Below are 21,545 nucleotides of genomic sequence, written 5' to 3'. Positions count from 1 at the left end.
TCGCTGCTGCTCCCCGCCAGCCCGGCCTCGCGGCGGTGCCGCGGTCCCGCCGCAGCCGGCAGGTGTGGGCAGCTGTGAGCCGCAGGCACGCGCGGCCTTAGGGCGGCCGCCGGGGCAGGCGAGGCCACGGAGCAGGGGGACCTGGCTGGTCGTTAGCCCGTTGCTGTGGGACGCTGAGGAATTTGCCTCTGTGTTGCCTCTGTCGCTGAGATCGGGGCTAAGCGTGCCAGGAAGACCATAGATACGTGAAACCTTCGTTATAATTTGCGCGTTTGCGCTTTGTGAGATGACTGAAAGCACGATCTGCTTTGAGGGCATGGGAGATGTTATTGTTGAGTAAGTTGCGAAGTCTCCTCTAGAAAACAAATGGTTTGCCAGCAGAGCTGAAGAGAAATTTTGCAGATATAGCTTACCCCCATTTCCAGACATAATAAGAAAAAGCATTTTTATGCCCCTGCAGCTGTGTCTCTGCAAAGGTTTGGTCTTGGTATAAACACGCCTAAAAATAAACCAATTCTGCCAGTAAGTTCCGGCACCAGCCTGAAAACCCCACCGCAGGCTCTCGGCAGCTGCCCGCAGCTGCGCCGGGAGCGGGCACGGTGCAGGAGCGGGCGCAGCTGGCGATGCAGAGCCACCGCAGCAAGCCCCTGCATCCCGCTGCGGCGAGAGCGGATGCTGCGGGGCCGCGGGCGGGAGGCGGGGGCCGCTCCCTGGGCTGGGTGTTGCCGTTTCTTCCTCTCTTCCCCATCTGTCCCCAGGGCCGCCGCGCTTTGCCGGGAGGAGGAGGAGGGTGCTGGCCCGTCTGGCAGCGGGGAGGCGGGAGAGACCGGAGCGGCGGTCCTCTGAAAGGCAGCAATGCCGCCTTTTGCTTTGCTGCCCGTGCTAGCAGGTCTCGCTCGCGTGGTGGGCCTCCTCGGTCAAGTGCCTTCTATATAATTGGTATTTGTGGTCTTCTCATTTTCCCATGCTGGATTCCTCCGTTGTCTGCCATCTGCCCGTTTTCAATTCATGCTTCATCCAATCGAGAAAATAAAAATGCAGAATTTTCGGCACCGGTTTCCTTAGCAATAATTCCACTGCCACAGAAAGTGGGGAAAATATTATGTGTTTTAAATATCCCAGTCTGGAAGTGAATCCTGACATGCCTCAGCAATCCGGCTGGGAGCCTTCCCAGTATGGAAGCTGTACTGGTGGTCTGGGGTCCAAGCGTGGCAGGGAGGGCTCCGGTCTGCAGCCCCCGTTCGCACCGACTTGTTCTTTGGTGCAATAGCGGGGAGTGGGATTATCAGACAGGTTTCCACAAGTTCCCGCAGGAACAGAGGCAGGTGCCCTCTCCGGCTGCAGAGCTGATGGGGCAGTTCATCGTCCGTAAGCGGGAGGAACGCTGTTAAGCACATGTTGCAAGGTGTGGAGCCGTATCCCACTTTCTCATCACGGAAGAATGTGGAAGCCTGTGTTTACTAGAGTCTGAGAAACTCGCGGGAGGTCAGTAAAACATAATGGTGGGTGGTTCACGGGTTTTGCTGGCGTCTCGGAGGAGGTCAGGCTCCCAGCAGAAGCAGCACCTCAGCACCAGGAATTTGCTGCGTTGCTAAACCAGCGCCAGAAAGTTGAGAATATCCGATTTATGCAGCCAGTTCAGTTGGAAGGCTAGTGATTCCAAACGGAGATCTGCTCGGGAGTTGAAAAAGCCAGAAAATGCGGGAGGTTTTCTTCTAACCTGTGTAGAGAATGAGGCACGGGACGGTGGTATCCCACGGCTATTAAATCTTGGAGGTCCCTTCGAAAAGGGCCAGTCAGCAGAGTTTGCAGCTCACAAATAAGCCTGGCTTGGCTTTAGTAAATTGATTTGAAACACGGTCTGCTCTGGTAAATTTAGTTGTGACTTACCAGAAGAGCAATTTAAAATGCTCACATTTCCATTGAATTTATGGATCCATTTGAATGCAACTTGACACAGATCACAAATAAAGTATTAACCAGCATCTAATAAGTAAGAAATGTGTCATACACCATTTTCTAAGTTACAGAATGGAAAATCAAAAGTCATGACAAACTGTATAATTGCTTCAACAAAAAATGCGTATTTGCTAAACAGGAGAAGGCTCTTGCTAATGAAAAGATCTGTCACATCCTCTGCAGAGGCATCAACATGGCCCTATTTAAAATGAAGACGTTCTGCACATCGCAGAGAGAAAACGTGAATGTAAGGAACATGACTGAATGCATTCTTTAGGGAGAACCACTGCAAAGCCAGACGTAGAAAAGATGAAAATTGATCACTTGAGTAGAGGGATCCTTGTTGCCAAATTAAATTCTGATTACATTTGAAGTTCTGTATGATGCCGATTTAAATCAGTCCACCCTGGTTTTCTTTCTGCAGTAGCTTATCAGGTTCTGTGGAGTTAGCTGAAGGTCCTGGGGGACCAGGAGGGAAGCCCTGTTCCTGGAGCATCCTCCGCTCCCTGCCAAGGGACGGCGGGAGGGGCCAGCCCGGCTCTCGGAAAGAGACAGCGCGACTCGGGGTGACCCCCGTGGGGCTCGGGGGGTGCAGATGCTCGAGGTGCTCGCGGGCTGGCTGCCTGCTTCTGCTGCCCGCGGGCTGGAGGCGTCGGCGAGCGCTCTGCCGACAGCGCCCAGAGGGACGCGGGCCCTGAGGTTTCCTGTTCTGCGTTAGAAAGCCGAGGCGGGCGATCGAGGCTCGCGGTGCTCGTCCCGCTGCCAGGCTGCGGAGGAGATGGCCGTGGCTTGGAGAGGGGCTCTCTCCTTGCCCGAGCACAGAGGTGAGCGGGGCGTCTGAATGCGGCGTTGACATCAGTCCCCGCGTCCTGCCAGCGCCGCGCATACCGTATCGTCTCTCCCCCCAGCAGCTGTTGCTTTCTGTTTGAGACGTGGCAGTACTTTGTTGGCCGGCCAAGTGATTTGTGGAGGTACCTCGGGGACCAAGTGGCCGGTTCACATGAGGTGCCCTGGCTGCGCGCCGTCACCGGACGCAGGTCGGTCTGTGCTGGCTGATCACCCGGCCTCTGCAAGCCTCCCCTTATCCCTATATCCTGCCAGTGAAAAGTCTCGGAGCAGGTATTGTTCTACAAAGGCTTTGTGAGCAGGAGCAGGGACTACTTGTCTGACTTATAAGTGCAGCGCTGGCATTAAGATCCGTGTACTGCAAAAACAAAAGGAACATTAATCTGCACGTGAAGGGCGTGTGGAGAGAGCAGCTTTGGTCTTCTGCCCCACGTTGATCCCTGTGCTTGCGTGAGCCCGGCAAGCCCTGGGTGAGGTCGGGGATTTCTGCTGAGAAAACGCCTCCTGCCCTGGGAGCGCTGCACCGGCGCGCTTCGGGCACGAGGAGCCGCGCTGCTCCGGCCGCGGGTCCGGCAGCCCCCCGTCTCCCTCCCCGTCCCCCTTCCCAGCCCCAGCGCACGTGGGCTGCCGAGGGCTGGCCCTGCCCAGGGGGATCGGAGCTGGCTCGGGCGGGGAGACGTTTTGGACCTCTGGAGATTCGCACTTCGGATCTGGCTGTTGCGAAAAGCCGCCAAGGAACTCTCATCGCCTCTTCCTAAGTGTTTCATAAGTATCGCTGCGCTTAGTTTTCAAACAAGGAAAGCTAAATGTCTTCCTATAAAAGCAGATGGTTAGTACGTGGTGCTACGAGCCTGCGGTACCCCGCCAAGTGCAGTAACAGCCAGGATGCTTTCTAGGGGACTGAACGCCGGTACCCCCTGTCTGGCGTGACGGCAGCGTCTCTCGGAGCATGAAATCTATGGATCAAGAGTACCTCATTATTTGGGATTTTCTTCATAGTCACATTTTGTTTTTTGTCAGCAGAGGGGATGGATTTGAGAATGGAAGATTATGGTGTGGGTTAAACTAACTTAAAAAATATTAGTCAGGACAGACTGTTTCCTTGGGAAATAAGTAGGGCTCTCTGTGCACCAAGGACACCAAGGTCTTGTCCTTGGAGGCTCCAGGTGACTGCAGTCACCAGGACGATGCGGTGTACGGCGCTGATGGCCTCGGGGGTGCTTGTCAGGGCTGAAGCCCGCTTGCATTACTCCTGTTTTGCTTTTTGTCCCCTTCACGCTTCATAATCAGGTGAGGTCCCATCTTAAGTAACCTTGCAATGCATTTATGCCGTCTCTTTTCGTAGATACCTTCTCTGTCTGGGGAAGTCAAGTGTTTCATCGTCTCTGAGCTGATTTATTTAAGCTGCTCCCTGAGCTCACTGGCTGGAGACCAGGTTTTGAGGCAGAAGTTTTGGTCTCAGTACTGTCTCCAAAATGCAGGCAGCTGCCTACCGCAGAGGCCGCCTGTGCGGTACGGAGGCTGCAGGGTGGTTTCGCCCAGGGTTTGCATTTCAGGTATAGCACGCCTGCCTGCTTTCGCCTTTTTAACCTCATTTTCTGCTTCTTTCTTAGAGGTGACTGGAGGTGAGAGCCAATGATGATTGTTAAAATCAGGAGACTCCCCAGCGGTTTGCGTTTTGCCGTGGCCTCTGCCGTCCGTCCCGTCCATAGGTGTGCAGCGGCTCGGCGGTCGGGGTGGCTGGGTGGCACTGTCCCCGGGGTGCCGGGCAAAGCCGTCCCACGGGGCAGCGGCAGCCGGTTTCCGTGCAGCTCCAGGCTGAAGCAGCCCTCTTGTGCGGCAGAGGAGAGCGGAAGGAAGGAGAGCCGTGGGCTTGCCTGGGCCGGGCTGGTAGCGGTGGGGCTTCAGCTGCGGCTGGCACCCAATGTGTGAAAAATAAACTGTCAAAGTAAGTAAATAGAGCATTTGAAAATAAAAACGAGAGTTTAATTTGGGAGATTTGAGAATGGATTTGCGCAGCTGTGCTTGTTGAAGTTGTTTGTGCCCCCTGGGCTGGGAGGCAGCCTCTGAGCTGCTGCCTGCTGCCGTCTCCGCTGGAGAGCCCCACGCTGCTGTGGGTGGGGGGACCTGCTCCTGAGGGCACGCTAGTTCTGCCTGCCCTCCCTGCCAGGGATGTTTGGAAAACCCGTTGTCATCTGCTAATGTTTATTTAAATCCAGTGAAGATCAAGTGCCCCTATGTGTTTACCACGGAGCGTCCCTGTTGTTCACACTGTGCACGATGCTCTGCTCTCAGAGATGCTATCTTGCCTCTCCGCCTCCAGCAGTTGTACATAAAAACAAGGCATGGTCAGTTTAGAAACATATTCAAGGCTATTTAGAAAAAAGGAAATAAATTCAGTGTACAAGGCTGCATGTTTATAGATTAAACTGCTCAAAGCGTTTTAACAGATGGGATGCTTTAAAGTTTCCGTGCAGGCCTTGTTATCTGAATCAACGTGGCTTAATGGCTGTGGATTGAAGATTCAGTTCAGCTCTGCCTGAAGCCAGTGGCAGTGAAACGGGAATGTGCCAGGGGACACGAGACCCGTGCCTGAAGCGAACAGTCGTGCTCTTAGCTGAACGTGGGTCTTGCACCTCGACGGGACTCACAGACCTTTGTCCAGGCGTGAGCCACGCAACTCCATTGACGGGAAGCCAGCTTTTTTTTTTTAATATTGTGTTTGAAAATGTCATGCACAGATGATGCCATTTTAAAGGCAACATTTACTACTGATAACATCACAGTATCTCAGAAATGGCAGTACTGGAAATGACTGGACAGGGTTCTGTGTCATGCAAGTTTGTGTGCAAGTGCTCATTCAGTTCATGGCTCAGCATCCTCGTGAGCATTATGGCCAGGCCGATTTTTAGAGGTAGCGTTGTAAAGGTGCAAAACCACCAGCCACTTTCCCCAAAGCGCAAGGTGCGTGACCACAAGCGCTCTGCTCCGGGGATTGCCCGCTGACGGCTGGTGGGGCCGGGATGAGCTGGGGTGCGTGGCAGCCGCCGTGGGTGGGCAGGCAAAGCCTGGTTAGGGATCCTCCGAAGGCCAGTCCAGCTGAGTCCCCGTGCTTGCAAATCCACCGCGTTGTGCCTCAGCAGACGTGTTTCTGGACAAGGCGGCTAGATCCCGGCGCGGGTTCCAAGCCCGCTGGTGCGAGCACCGACGGCGAGCAGTTCCCGTGGTGAGCTGCTGCCGCGAGGAGGTTGTGCCAGCCGTCAGGGCACAGCCGTGTCGAGAACAACGCTGCAGCGTTTCACTTCAGTCTGGTGGGTTGTTGTGCTGCAACTGTTAGGGTAATTTTAACATGGAAAATGTAGTCAAATTTAAGAGTGAAGGAGGTGGAAATTGTGTTTGTTCAATTATGTCAGACTGATGGAAAACAGAGGGAGTGTAAGGAATGTGCATCGTGCTATATTAGCATGGTGGATTGCTTAATGAATTAATCTTATTCAAGCAGGTGGGCATAGACTGCAGAAGCCATGCAGATAAAGCAGCCAACATACTTTCTTGTGGTCTGTCTTAGGAGTCGGAAGTTCTGGGCCGGGGAGGGGGGCAGTTGTGCCCTGGCTCCTTTTGGGTGGCGTGTGCCGTCTCTTGCTGAGGTGGAAGCTTTCTTTGTGGGGTAAGAGATGTGGTTGACTTTTCTCTTACCCGTGATTGCCCTTGGTTTTCTGGCTGTGTTGTGAAATCTGGGCTGTTTGGTGAAATTAACTATTGACAAACAAGGGCTTGCATTGCAGAATTGCAGCTCCTACTCTACAGAAGTACTTGCATGTGGCAGGAGCTCAACAGACTCATTTGTTTCCTTGAAGAACCCTTCTGAAACGACAGTAAAATTTGTCCTATAGCCGTAAGAGAGATACTGAGGTTGTTTTTTCTCCCCCCTGAACACTGCCGTGCTCCTTTGTGAGCAGCCCTGACCTTGGCCTTCAAGCCGCGCGCCAGGGCTGGAATCTCTGCCCGACGTCACGGCTGCACCAGTTGTGTCTGCCCGCGCCACGCTATCTCCCTGCTTTGGGCTCCTGAGGCAGCCTGACACTTGCCATATATTGTGCAAACTACGGTCACGTATTCTGGAGCCCTCCGCGACGCGCTCGGTGCTTGGTTTTGTCGGACCTCAGTATTCCCGTGGCTCTGGCGGGTGGCTGCAATCAGCAGGTGCTGACAGAGTAAAAACTTCCGCTCGGGGGAGAGCTTTGAGCACGTCGTGAGCCTGCTGCTGAGCCGCCCCTCCTCGCCCTCGCGCAGGGGCGGAGGAGCTGCAGATGCTGCTGGTGGCTGGGACCCCCGTGCAGGGGGGCTCTGGGGCTCTGCCCAGAAAGCTGCCATTCACACGCCCCTGCAGCCAACGTGAGCCACCTCTCTGGCTCACCGCAGCGTTGTCACCTACGTATTTCGAGAACGCCCTTAAAAGGTCTCTTGGAAACTGGAAAATAGATCCTTAAAAGTACCATTATCACAGCTCACTCCGAGACGCCCGTGTTTTCAGTCGTGTTTTTCTTACAGTTTTCCCTCTAAAAATAAAAAAGAAAAGGCACATTGGTGTCTTTTTAAAATCAAGGGCATTCCTGGGCAAACCCTTCCGCTCTGTGGGCAGTGGGTGCCGGTAGTAGAGGTGCAGGAGGGCGTTGGGAATCGCGGTGGTGCTGCAGGGCTCAGCCTGCGGCCCGGCCGCTGCGCGGCTGCCGAAGCATCCATCTCCCGACGCGCTGGGGCTGAACGGTTCCCTGTGCAGACCCCAAGGGCCGGAGCGTTACACCCGGGACGAGGCTGCCTCACGGCCAGGAGTAACCGTCAGTGCCTGCCGGCTCCCTCCGATTTCCATGCGTAAGCGGGCAGCGGGGGAGAGACTGGCCGGGCACACAGGGGTTTGCAGGGAGAGCCCGAGCACCCCGGGACGCTCTGCTCAGCGCCCTTCCTAGGGAGGTGCGCGTATATAGGTCCACTGGATACACACGTGCGTGAAGGTATATTTCTACTTGCACAACTCTTCTCATGGAGAAACAGCTATTTAAAAAGCTCTTTAAAAAGCCACTCAAGCCTTAATTGCTAACCTGCTTTGCAGCCTTAAGTAATTAAGCCTCAAAAATACTCCAAGGTCTTCTGGGGGGTCCTGCTTCTGTCAGCACAACAGCCGCTACCGTGAGAGTCACTTTTGCTCGTGTCCTGTCTGAAATGCATAGTGCAAAGAACAGGGAAAGCGCAGTATGGAAGGCCTTATGGAAAAAGATGAATTAGCCCCTCTCACATGTCTGATTGCATAGAGAGGAGAAAAAAGGTAACGGGTCATTAGAGGAAAGGTCTGGTACTGCTGGAATCTAAAAACTTGCTGGGTAAATAAGGTATTTTTGGCAAAGCTTTATATCTGCTGCTGCTTATTTCTTAGTGGGCTCTGCTCTGCGGTAGCACCTCAGACTGAGTGCCACGGCTGCGTAGCGGAGGGTGCTTGTGCGGCCGTGGCGGGGGGAGCGGGGGTGCCCTGGGCCGCTGCGGGGGACGGGACGCGGGGATTGCGCCGGAGGACGGGCGGGATGCTGGGGAGGGCGACGCAGGGAGGTGTTTGTTGCATCAGGACTTAACTATGGCAGATATGTTGCAGGCGACTGTATCTCCTCCATTTAATCAGTAATCCACGAAAAGCCTTGGAAATTGAGATTGTGAGGGCAGGATAGTTGAGCAGCATCTGCAGATTCTGATTGCTGCTGCAAAAAAGATGAGAAGTCCCTCAAAATGTTTCTTGCCTTAAGAACAGAGGATGGAATCGCTGCTCCAGTCGTTAATCTACAATTTAGGTAGGATCTGCATAGCTCTCATATGAGGAATAGAAGATAGGAGCATTCTTGAAGGACACAGCTGACAGCAAGATCAGAGGAGAGAGGTGAGCCTGGGTTTTGATCTCGCCAATAATCGTCCCATCTCGTGCTTGTCTCTCGGGGTGCGAGGGGCTCGGATCAGACAGCCGTACTTCACGCAGAGCCCTCCCCTGTGTGAAAGGCAAACCGCACCGGTACTCTGGTAACGGAGTTAGGCTTTGGTTGAAATTAAGCATCCCAGCTGGTTGTTCACATAACAACAGCAACAGTCCCTTAAGTCCTGTCTGCACCGGAAAGTATTTTTCAGCCTGTGGTGTGATTTAAACCAGTCAAATATTGTTTCCTCATCTGTTCTTGAGGAAACGCTTTTTCTCATTTAAAACCTCTCTCTCCTCAGTTTAATTTATGTCTCTTGGGAAGCAGAACAAAAGGGAATGGATAGTCTGGGCTAAAGAAGCTACTCCTGTTACCAGAATTAAAATATCTGAGCAAAAGCTGATACCCAGGCAGCTGCCCCTGCACGAGTGCATCGTTGTCCTTGCCACAGTTCTCCGTAAGAGCGATTGCTCTTTAAGCTCTTCCACTGTAAGTCGGTTTAACGCCGATGCCGCTGGGACTGCTGCTCGGGCGGGTGCAGGCTGCAGGATCTCCCCGTGTTTTGGGAACAGTGAAACGAGATGGGGGAGAGGGGTGGGAGGGGAGGGGGGGGAGAGGTGAGGGAGAGGGGTGGGAGGTGGGGGGAGAGGGGGGACCGCGTGGGGCCGCCTGCCCCGGTGCCTGCTGCAGCCTCGGCCCGGCAAGCGCGGGGCAGCGGTGCCGTGCACTGTAACGTACCGCAGAGATGGAGACCCCAGTGCAGAAGCTGGCGATTAGCACAGACAACACCCGTATCTTTCCTTAACCAAACCTCGATGCTGCCAGCCGCTCTTTCGGTGCGTGGGAGGTCCCCTTGCTGGCGGCGTACCCAGGCGGGCAGAGCTGCCCGCGGAGCCGCGGGACGTGGAGGGGTGCTGGCCACGGGCGGCAGCTTGGGCAGAGGGACTGAGAAGCAGGGCAGCGTTACCTTGCCCTGGGGTCTGTGTTGGTGTCTGACCCCCTTTTCTAAAAGTTGCAAGACTTTTCAGCAGATTCACGGTATGGGTTCCGGCTGCCATCTCTCCCAGGACTATTTTCTGTTTCAGTGGATTTGGGGTTTATTCACACTGTGGACCCAAGTGGGACTTTTCTGAGTATAAAGATTTTTCCCAAGAAGTCCCGGCACTGTCACGTTCGCTTTTAGTATAATTTGATTTCTAAGAGCTCGCCTGCAAGCATTCAAACAATACCGGAAACCAAAAGCAGATCTAATTTTGACCAGAAAGTTGTGGTGACCTACTGACTGTTAGAAACTACTTGCCTCATCCGGTGTTTTGACAAAAAGCCTGTTTTAGCAAGTAACTTAAAATGCTATTGCTCCCCATACTGCCTGGACATGCGCTGACTTGTGATCCTCATAAGCACCTCTCCTGCTGCCGTGCCTTCCGAAAAAGCAGCTTCTCCCTAGGGCTGATCGAACGAGCGTGTGGCAATGTGTGCCAGGAGGGAGGCGGCAGGACGGGTACCAGCCAGGAGCAAAGGGTCCGGGCACGCGGGTGGAGGGAAGCGCGAGGAACGCGCTGTCGCAGAGGAGGGCTGGCTCTCGGAGCGTCTCGGTGCTGTGGTTAACGCGGCTGGTTGGCACCTTGCTTCAGCCTGCCGCGCGCGGGCAGCGCGGTGCAGTGCGGCACCGGCGGGTGAAGTCCTCCCCCGGGGTCCCGGCTCGTGGGGACCCGGTCCCCCATTTGCAGCACCACGTGAGCTGCGGGCCGTGCTGGCCGGGAGCGGTAGGAGGGTGGAGGTGTGGAGCTTTGCCTCCTGAGCGCTCCGCACCGCCGCAGTCCTCTCATGGTGCTTGGCTCCTGCTTGGGTTGTGCCAGGGCTGCAGGAAGCTCCTCGTGCTTCCCCAGCAGCGCTTGGAAGAGGTTGTGGGAAAACTGGGGGTTGGGGAAAGCAGCAAGAGGCAAAGATGGCCCCAGGTCTTCGTGGGAGTCCGTGCTGTGCCCCTGCTGAGAGCTGGTTTCTGTCCCCATCCTCGTTTCCTGCTACCCAGAGTGAAAACCCAAAATGGGTCTTTGGGACTACTGAGTCCGAGTGGAAAATGGGAAGCTCCGTAATCCACACTGACCCACTTCCAGCATTTAATCATAATTATTACAAGGCAGACACTGCAACTTTTGTTTTTGGCTCTGAGGTTTGCTTTTGCATTCGGTGGTTGGCAGCGCCGTGCTCTGCCCGCGGGGCCATCCCGGGGCAGGGACCTCGATGGCACTGTCCCAATGTGCCCCGTGTGACTGGGAGATGCGGAGGTAGTGCCTTTCGCCATGGGATGGGTATAACCAGGAGTCTACTGGGACACTTTCACAGCAAATGCTTTATGTTTTCACCAGAGGCTTCTGGCTGGATTTAGCAGCCGTGTGGATGAGCAAGGCATCCTGGCAGAAGGTTCGGTCCAGCCGTTGATGGGTATTGAAAGAGGGAATAGGTAGAAAACAGGTAGAAAACAAGCAAGAGAAAAGAGCAAGAGGAAAATAATAGCGTAGGGGGGTTTGATAGCTTAGGAAAAATTGATTTGTGTAAATTAAGAATCAAAAGGATAAACTCATCTGTAGTGAAGTGACAACAATGACCTTAATGGAGCAGGATCACGTGGCTTAATGAGCATGCAGAGTCCTTTTTTGATGTACAAGCCTCACTATTGAAGCCAGAATTACATGAACACTGCAACAGCCAGTCCCAGTCGTCTTCTCTTTCCAGGCTGTGCTGTCACCATGCCTGTGCTTTGTCACAGATTGTCACACATTGTACCTAGGGGCAATGTCAGGAGGGGCACCCCAGCATGGTCTTCTGCGGGGTCAGAGCGACGTTTGGCTTAGTCGTTGCTCGCCTCCTTTCTGATCAGTGCTTGGCTTGTCCCATCACCGAAATTTCGGGGTTTGCCATGAACGTTCTCCCAAGTGCCGTCCGCTGAGCTCACCCGTAGCTCGTCCTAACCTCATTTGCTGACCCTTGCCTTTGTTCTCTTTCTGTTTTACGCTGCAGGTTGGAGACTGGCCATGAACATGTCTTGCCCATTGACTATTACTTTCCACCTCAAAAGACTTGCCTGATCTGTGGAGATGAAGCGTCTGGGTGCCACTATGGAGCCCTCACTTGTGGTAGCTGCAAAGTCTTCTTCAAACGGGCGGCTGAAGGTAATGCACACAGGGGGAGGAGGGAAAATCGCTCCCACCTCCAAGCGTTGGCTTTCTCTACCACAGTAGCCTGAGAGTCAGATGCTAACGACACAAGTTCTCTCCCCAGCAGGCTAGTCACTAACGTGTACGTGCTGGAGGCATTTGCAGCATCATGGTATGTTTTCCTCCTGTTGAAAGAGGTTAAGCAGCCGTGCTTTGGGGAGCCCGCCAAGCCAAGGGGACTGAGGCAAGAGTGGCGGGGACGAAGTGTGGTGGGTTTCTAAAGTCTCTTAAACTAGTAAAGGAGAAAATTCAAGGATAAATTGATTTCTTTGTCCTACATTTGTCATTCCACATTACAGATTGCCCTCAAAAAGTAGCCAAACCAGTTTGCCAAAACACAGTCCTTTTCAATGCCTGATTATCTTAGTGACCTAGTGAGACCCTGGAGCAGTCAGCTCCTGCTTCTCCTCTTGACTCTCAAGGGTGCTTTAAGTTCCCATCAGCCCTTCTGCGATCTCAGACCCACAACTCCAAATTTAGGGGATGCTTTTCCTCTCTTGCATCCCTTTCAGAGGGTCACTTCCCTCAATACCTGCAAAACGGCAGAACTGTCTGTCCATCAAGAGCCATGCTCTGACCGTGGTGTCCCTGATCCTTCTCCCCAAGCCTTGAGAAAGCACCTTCTCCTTCATGTCCAGCTCTGTAGTGCCAGGCTCTCCAGAGAGAAGTGTGAGCCCAGATGTTCCCTCTCAACAGCAAGGTCTTTGCACCATCTTTCCTTGGTAGTTAGCCTGTAGAAGGACCTAGCCCAGCCGTTTCCTTGGGCTGTGGGTCAGCAATGTCTGGTTTCTAACTGCAGTTAGGAGTCATGATTCCTTGGCAGCAGAGTGAGAGTCTCTATTGTGGAAGCCGAACTGTCCGGTAATGTAATGTGCCTGCAAATCACACATCTGACTTGTGTTCTGGAGTGATGAACCAATACAAATCATCATTCTTCCTCGGTGCTAGCGTAATTTATTCGGTGCGCCGGCACACCGCTGGCACTCGGTGTTACAGGCCGTGGCATCCCTGGGAGAGGGAGGCACCGCCGTTCCCGGCTGGCGGCCAGCGATGGGGATGGAGGCTTCCGTCTCTGGCTCGTCTCGCTGTCTCTCGCTTCCCCTCCTGCGCCTTACGTCACCCCTCTGTCGAGCGGAGGTCCCAGACTGATGGGTGCTCACCGGCCATTGTCAGAGCACTGCTTCTAGATTAACGCTGCCATTATCCTGCGCGTTTTCGGAGTCGCGTTTTCCCTCATTCGTCATGCATGCCAGGAGTGAACTTGCCAGCGCTAGTTCAGGGAAGAATTGGGGCTGTGCCATAGAGGATAACGGCATCCTGTTGCCATAATAGGGCAGTCAAATAATATTAATAGATAATAAGTTTGGCATGTTCTTCCCAAGTAAATAATTTATGGATACGTCTCTTTGCTACACACCAATTCTGCGTAAGGCCAAATAGATTGGCTTGTGCAGCCAGAGTAAATAACAGATGCTTGTTTAAGTCAGCAAGTTATTGTTGATTTACAGTAAGCGGAGTCTTGGCTCTCTCTGTCAGATAATCTGCTGATGAAATACCCCGTGTCCGCTGGCGAGTCCCGGAGCGGTGCTCCTCCTTTTACTCCAGGGTGGGATCCATCCTGCGTGGCCTGCGGATGAGGGCTGTGAGATGGCTGCTGGGGCAGAGGAGGCAGCCTGGGCTGCTTGCACTGCTCTGAATCGTATGCTGCGGTGTTGTTCCCTCTCCTGATTGTGTTATTCGTTAATTTAAATGGTATTTATGCCTCTTCTTAGTTTTTAAGCCTCGAGGTACTGCAGGGGGTTGGAAGCGTTGGGTTGCGTTGGGATCGGGCAGCAGCAGCCCCCTGCCTTTCCCCTGGATGAGACCGTGGAGTGAAGTGCGTCGCAGTGAGGAGTGGCAGCGGTGGGGGGGACCTGCCTGAGCGTGAGGTTTCATCTTACGTTACCCTGAGGTACATGGATAGAGTCTTTATTTTGGGACAGAGACAATAAATCAGACTCCTTCATAAATACGGAATGCAGGGTAGTGGTAGGTGATGATTTCTATCCTAACTCTTGGTGATTTTCCAGCCAGATCTTTCCTTCTTAAAGTTGAGGAGCAATATTGAAAGCTGATATTTCAGTGTGTTCTCATGTTTTAAAGTCCATAAAATGCGTCTCTGAAAACCTTATGTCACCTTTGGAGACTTTTTACAGCAGCGGGTCAGAAAGCTTCCCCGATGAGAAAGGAAACCTCTTCTTCTGCCTCTGTTGCCTTCCTGTCACTGGTGTAAACCAGCCGCCTCCGACGGGCAGGAGAAGCAATGGTCGGGGACCTGCAGAGCAGCACGAACGGGTCACCTTGGAGGGAATGGAGAATAGCTAGACACGTAGTTTTTCTTTTATTATATTCTTTGCCTAATATAATACTGAACTTACTTGGCAGTAATTCAGGGATATTTAAGAAGGTTTTATAGACATACACTGCCTTCTAAGGGATTAGAAAAGGAAAAGATTTTAAAAAAGAAAAAAGTTATGACATTGATTCCTCTTCCCTTTTGAAACACGCTGTGGTTTCCAGTAGAGCAGATCACTCCTGCTTTGATAAAATGTTTGACAGATTTGAGGTTTTTGGCAAGCTCAAGTCCAACCAGTTCTTTCAGAAAGATGCTGGAAGAGTTAACAGAAAAGACATGGATATTTTCCTGATCTCTTTCTGTCAGCTCTCTTGATTTATAGACTCTCTCAAGATGTCCAGGTTATATATAGGCCAGCTCTAAAATACACCCTGCAGATTCTTCAGCTCTGATGTGGATTTCCTCACTTGCAGGATGGCCAGCCTTATTTCTGTAACCAAACCGGGCGCTCGACTCCCCTGCGCTGTCACCCCGCTCTGGTGTCCAGGCGCTGAGGGATGCAGAGGGTTGGGGCTCGCTGCCCCGGCGAGAAGGGCTGCTGCTCCTCTGCTGCCAGGCACGCGCAGCCTGCGAAGGAGGACTCCTCCTCCTCCTAATTACTCTTTCTCCTACAATAGCGAAGATTTGGTAAACAAAAAGTGCCTCCGCCTCAGCACAGATTTGGTTTTTTCTCGACGCAAGTGGGCAGGGCGTGACTTTGCATGGTTGGGATGGCTCGGATGCGTTAAAGACTTTAGGGTTTGGTCCTCATGATACCACACTTGTCCCTGAAACAGAAGAACGCTTCAAACACAACACGCTTCCAAATCAGTTGGCAGTCCAGGGGTTCCTGGTGTCCCATCCCATCCAGGAAGGGAGTCATTTTTGTGTCCCCTGCATCCATCCCCAAAAAATGGTAGACCTTCCTCGTCCCTCCGAGATTGCATGAGATCTGATGGCCGCCTTGGCCAGTTCAGAGCTGCCGCTGTGCAGTGTTCCTGGCAGCGCGGGACTGGGACGCCTCGGGCTATATTCCTGATGGAACTGCCTTTAAATAGCAGAGAGCTAAATGAAAAAATAACACAGTATTTGGCAATTTCCTAGAGGGCTAACAGCCAGGCTGCTGTGCAGTCTTTCTGATTCCCTTTCAGTCACTGTCCATTCGGATTATGGCTCTGCACCCTGACCTGCTGAGGATTAGCCTTGCACCAGAGAAATGGCTCCGGGCCAATTCAGCAGTTTCTTGCCAGTTTCCAGGATGACAACAAGTTCAAGTGAACCGTTTTCAAAGACCGTCACCATGTGATCGTCCCCTGTACTGGGCACTGGTGAGGCCGCACCTCGAATGCTGTGTTCAGTGTTGGGCCCCTCACTCCCAGAGAGACATTGAGGGGCTGGAGCGTGTCCAGAGAAGGGCAACGGAGCTGGGGAAGGGTCTGGAGCACGAGGCTGATGGGGAGCGGCTGAGGGACCTGGGGTTGTTCAGCCTGGAGAAAAGGAGGCTGAGGGGAGACCTCATCGCTCTCTACAACGGCCTGAAAGGAGGGGGTAGAGAGGTGGGGGTCGGTCTCTTCTCCCAGGTAACAAGCGATGGGACGAGAGGAAACAGCCTCAAGTTGCGCCAGGGGAGGTTTAGATTGGACATTAGGAACAATTTCTTCACCGAAAGGGTTATCAAGCATTGGGACGGGCTGCTCAGGGAAGTGGTGGAGTCACCGTCCCTGGAGGTATTTAAAAGCCGTGTAGATGGGGTGCTTAGGGACATGGTGTAGTGGTGGGCTTGGCAGTGCTAGGTTAACAGTTGGACTGGATGATCGTAAAGGTCTTTTCCAACCTAAACGATTCTATGATTCTGTGTTTTAAAATGCTTTCTTCTCCTTCTCGTGGCTGATCTGACAGTATGCAAAAGAGTCGGGTCTGCAAAAGACTTCCGTGGTGCTGCAGCACCGTGATGCTCCTGCTTCAGTGGTGGGCTTCTCACTGCCCTTTGGCTATTATTGGCCTTAAAAATCCGTGGGAAGAGCAGAAGGTGGAATAGCCAGACCTTTGAAAGCTCAGGCCCTCCCGGCACAGCCTGCTGCCCGTCTCCCGCGCTGCCTGCCGGGTGGGATTCCTTTCTCTCCCCTTGGCGTCCACAGACCGGCTCCCCCCAGCCCCGCCAGCGGTGCTTCTCTGTGGGTGACCCGGTACGTCAGCACCCGCTTCGCTGGGTGCCCTGAGGGGTGGCAGCTCTCTGCGCCGTGCCGCTCACTGGCAGCTGCTCGCCGCTTCAGCCTGCGCTCGAGCGAGCTATCAGGCAGCGAATAGTCGGACGGGACATTGGTGGGAATCCCAAGCAGACAATTTGACTTCAAACAGGCTCAGGAGTTAAAACATTACCGTTTTGTCTTGTTGCCAGAGAGCTGAGCAATTAAGACATTTTTGCTAGCTGGATTTAAGCATCTTTAAAATAAAGCCTTTTCAACTTGCAAGTCCTATAGTTGTTGACTTTTAAAGCTCGTCATTTAGCCTTGGCTGGCTCCAGGCTTCTTGCTAGATTGTCTCCTGTACGGAGCTGTTACCTGCCCATGCGGTTAGCTCGCCAACATCTCGAACTTCCATGCTTGCGTTTCTCTGGCTAGCTGATGTTTTCACTTGCAGAGCATCGTTTCTGGTTCCCTGGAGAGCTCCCCCTTGCTCTCCCCGCAGAGCCAGCCTGCCTTCCCAGCCACTGCAGCTGCTGAAGGCACTGCCCGAGAAAGAAGTGGAGCCGGTGCTGAAGCCTGCACTGTGTCACTGGGCTGGGTGCTTTCCTTTTGTTTTCTTTAGTCTTCTGGTAAATACAGGTGACTGCTAAGAAAACAGCTTTGCAAAGATAGTTCATTAATAGTGGCTTAGTGTTGGTTCCTGAGAGCTTAATAGCTGTGCCCTCTTCCACTGTTTCTAATGGAGCCATAAAGTGGGAACTTCGGAGCGGTCCCAGCACCAAACCCGCAGGCTCAGCTCTTGCCATAGCCCAGCTGGTGACAGTGACGGGGACCAGAGTTTCTGCAGAAGAGCACTAGAGACGCTGTGGTTACCTGAGACCCTGGGGGATTCACTTTCTCAGAAAGCTTGGCCTTATCCCCCAACTGTTAGAATTTGGTTTATGCCCTGAAATATAAGGACATATCTCTCTTCCGTAAGGCATTTAATGGGTTTGCACGTTCACAATCGTAAATCTTACTCCAGACATTTGCACAGGTTACAGATTGCTACTCTAGGCACAACAACTCACGTGGCAAAGGCTTTTAGTTAAATAACTTCTCTGGATTGAGCAACTAATCGTTATATATAAGTCTTTCTTTTCAGTTGAGACTGGAGAACTGCTCTTCCCCTCTGCTCCTGATGTTCATTGCAGCCCCGGGTGATCAGCAGGAGGACTCGGAGATGGCAGAAGCACCTTTCTGCCTGGCGTGAGGTGGCACAGGAGGGAGCCCGAGCCGTCGGGGCTGTGGGCAGCGAAGGGGGCAGTGGTACAGCAGCGTATTCGTGGCGTGCAGCGAGGGGTAGCTGCAGCAGCCTGCAAGAGCCTCGGTCGCACAGACCGATCTCCGGGGATTCCTGTGCTGGTCTGACGCAGCAGAGGGGCACTGAGTACCTTTGTAACTTCACTTCTTACCTACGTGCGTGCCAAACAGTACCTGTATCGGCAGGGAAGGAGACGGGTCTTCTCTAGGCATGCATGTGCGGTGTCGTCAGCTGGGTAATTATACCTGAGGCTGACGCCTTGCCAGCGTCCCCGGGGTACAGAGCCTGGGTGACTGGCTTTGCAAAGAGCAGGACCACTGGGTAAGACAGGAGAGTACATTTCAAGTTTAGACCTGTACATACAGGTTTGCAAAGCAAGAGCCTCTGCTTTGGAGTAATATGAGGAAGCATCTCTATTGTTTGCAGGAAAGAAAAAGAGAAAAAAATCATCCCAGTGTTAAACTCAATAAAAGAAAAAACAATGCATTTATCTTTAAATAAAGAACAGCTGATTGCAAATGTCTCAGCTTGTTCTTAAACGAAGAGCATAAATCATCCTGAAATTAAAACCAAGTCTCTGTATATGGGAAGTTACTTAAGAGAGATGGAACCCGTCTGTGTTCCAGCCACCCTTCCTTGTTCTCTGGGCTTTTACAGCCAGTGGCACCTTCTCCTCCGTACGCCCGTGCTGCGCTGAGGTTACGCAGCCGTTCACGTCCCTGTCAAGTAGTGCACGCTCCCAGCTTGGAGAGACAAGACGGGGTACGCCGGTGCGGACGGAGCAGAGGAGCTGCTATTGCTGGTGTATCCACCAGAGACGCTCGGTCCGGCGGCGTGTCGGTCCGTGCCGGGGGGGATGAGCGTCCCGGCCGATGCGGTTCTCTGCGGTCGATGGGACGAGCACGGGCTGTTCAGGACGGTTGGCTTCACTGGGGCAGTGACACGGTGTGGTCCCTCTCCCAGGTCATGGATTCGTTTCACAGGCCGTATCCACAGCTGGGGATAGCAGTGATGAGGGCGCTGGGTTTCTCCGGTAATTAAAAGGAGAACCTCTACATGCCTAGGAGTTAGGACAAGACGAGCAAGCAGCTTATTCTCATGCTGAGCAGCAGCAGACTCATGAGTAGCCATTGCATGACCATTTGTTTCCCTTTTTGTTAATGGCTAACAGCTTAAAATAAACAGTGCCAGACTTATGCATGTACAGTTAACAGAAAATCGGTTCCTGCCCCAAAGAGTTTATTTTGTGACCCAGGAAGCAGGCCCTCCCTATTTCAGCAAAATCACTGTGCCACGACCGCGGGCGGAGTTGTTGACTGCAGCTTAAAAGCTTGCGTTCATCTGAGCCCATCGGCAGGGAGGCAAAGTTGTGCAGAGGCTCTTCTAATGTGCCCGTTCTGTGCACGGTGATCCGGGAGGGCCGCGGCTGCGGAGGCCCTGCCTGGTGGTGGCTGCTGGGAGATCGCTCCCTCTCCGTGTCCCTTCCCAGCAGTGCCAGAGCTGGCGGATGCTGCTGAGGAGCTGATGGGAATGGGCATGGCTGCCTCGTCGAGCAAGGCTTGAACCCGGTTCCCAAATCTCATCCGCCCCCTGCTCCCCTCCCGTGGGTGCCTGGGGGGACAGAGCGGGGTGGGGGACGAGCCCGCGTGTCGGGACGCTGCCCGGAGCCTGGGGGAGAGGAGGGAGCTGGGCACAGTGGATGTTCCTCCTCTTGGCAGGGGAATTTAGATGGAGCTGTGCCTGACCCTGGAGCGTCCTTGGGGGGCTCAGGCAGTGACTGTGCTGCCTTCCCTTACTAGAGCCATTCCCAGGAGACGCTTGACCTTTTTAAAGATTTGGAGCTATTATTGTTGCGAAAATGCTGTAGTTTAGACTAGGGAGGCAAGATAGGGAAGGAGCAGGAGCCGATGGGCGAGGGGAGAGCCGGAGGGTTGTGCGGACGCTCCCGGGGCAGCACTGCTCGCGGCAGCCCGACGGCCTCGGCCAGAGACCGAGTTGGCCCCGCGGGCTGGGCTCGAGCCTCCCCGGCAGCCCAACGCCAGCCGTTGTATACTCGAGGTAGTTTTGATGGGCTCTGGAGCGTCCCAGCGTCAGACGTTGTCATGAGGCGGGAATCCTGCAGTGCAGCCGGAGGGGAAGGAGAGCAAAATCACCTTGCAGCTCTCCGTGCCCATGCCTGAGAAAGTAGGGCGTCCATTCTCAGAATCACAGAATCACAGAATCATATAGGTTGGAAAAGACCTTTAAGATCATCGAGTCCAACCATAAACCTAACACTGCCAAAAACCACCACTACACCATGTCTCTAAGTACCTCATCAAACATTCTCGTTTGATGTATGCGTGTAAAGAGGTCGAGTGGAGAGAGTACGGCCTCGGCACTCGTTTCCCACAGCACAAAAATAACTCCCAGTAACCCAGTTTCAGCTGAAGTTGTTTATTACTCATCCTCCTCAATGAACTGTTGAAGGGAGGATGGTGCTTGTGTTCTCTGGGATTTGGTGTAATCGCTGCTTCTGAGGCTTGTCTAAGTGTCCTTAACGCGGTAATGAGCAAAGGGAGGGGGATGAGAAGAGGTGCTGATGAGAACGGCGTTAAAAGGGTTTATCAAGGCATCACGTGCCGCAGGTAGCGCGCGCTTGCCCCATTATGTCACCGGCCTTAACAGCTAAGGCACTGGAGCTGGTGCAATGATCAGCTTTTAATGGGGACGATCCCAAGAAGTTCCAACGTACGGTATTTTTGCAGCTCTTTAGCGTCGTCCCGTGCGCACGCAGCGCCGGGAGTTGATTACAGCCAAGCCGTATAATGACTTTTCTGCGACCCTGTGACGAGAGGCTGCAGGTGGGATCTTGCGGCTGGCGGCCGGTCGTGCCAGCGAAGCCGCAGCCGTGCCCTGCTGGCAGCCAGCGCCGGGGAGGAGCGGTGGGACCTTCTGCGGGCTCCTCCCTCCCAAGGGCGCAGAAAACCAAACCGCTCGCTGGAGCAGGGAGGGCGATGGGGAAGCAACAGACGGTGCCAGTGAGGGCTGTGACACTGGGCTGCTAAAAATTTGCCGCTTTTTTTCCTGATTCTGATATCTTCAGAAGTTGTGGAGGTGTGTGTGGGAGGCGGGGAGCTGTTAAATCAGTGCACCAAAATCGGTGCATCTCTTGTCAAAACCGGTACGTTAAGCAGTTAGATTCAACCTCGTCCTTTTAATGGATCTCTGATGACTCCAAAGGACTATTCCTATAAGAATAGAGAAAGCAAACACTTGTGGAATGATAAATAAAGGCTAAGCTGGATATAGACTGATTTCCCGTGTAGGCCACTTATGCAGAGTCTGAGGTGCACAGCTCTATTATTTACTGAGACTGGTTTAGCGTGGAACAGTATGAAGAACATCAGATAAATCCTGATCCAGTAAACGTGTTTAGACTTGACGAGAAAACAAATGATGAGTCAGGAAGGAAAGTTCGTTCTTGGCATGTCTAGCAAATGAGGCAGTAAAAAAAAAAGAGCTGAAATCTGGAGCTCTAAGGGCTGTTCTCTAAACAAGTGGCAAGGCGAGTCTAAGATACTGGTTAGTCTGACAGTAAGTAGCTTCTGAATTTTCGGCAAGCCCCCCTAAAGCTGCTGCTGCGCAGCGTCTCCCGTCCAGGCACTCGCCGGTCCCAGCTTCCTCCTGGCTGTGGGTGCAGCCCGGGGACGGGGTGCCTGGGGC

General features: G+C 53.3%; 2 protein-coding genes across 2 annotated transcripts in view; one reads left to right on the top strand and one right to left on the bottom strand.

Annotated features, from left to right (window-relative positions):
* EDA2R (ectodysplasin A2 receptor) overlaps positions 1 to 21,545 on the bottom strand; it is a 311,154-nt gene that overhangs the window by 141,464 nt on the left and 148,145 nt on the right. The window lies entirely within an intron of this gene.
* The window catches only part of AR (androgen receptor), a 63,970-nt gene that overhangs the window by 18,338 nt on the left and 24,087 nt on the right, over positions 1 to 21,545 (top strand). Inside the window, exon 2 of the mRNA XM_075513505.1 lies at positions 11,781 to 11,932. Within this exon, the coding sequence (XP_075369620.1) occupies positions 11,781 to 11,932 (152 nt within the window). The remainder of the gene's footprint in view (positions 1 to 11,780; positions 11,933 to 21,545) is intronic.

The sequence above is a fragment of the Mycteria americana genome, chromosome 10 (assembly GCF_035582795.1).
Source record: "Mycteria americana isolate JAX WOST 10 ecotype Jacksonville Zoo and Gardens chromosome 10, USCA_MyAme_1.0, whole genome shotgun sequence".
Lineage (NCBI taxonomy): Eukaryota > Metazoa > Chordata > Aves > Ciconiiformes > Ciconiidae > Mycteria > Mycteria americana.
Note: the sequence above shows the minus strand (reverse complement) of the source record. Positions and strands in the feature narration are given on the sequence as shown.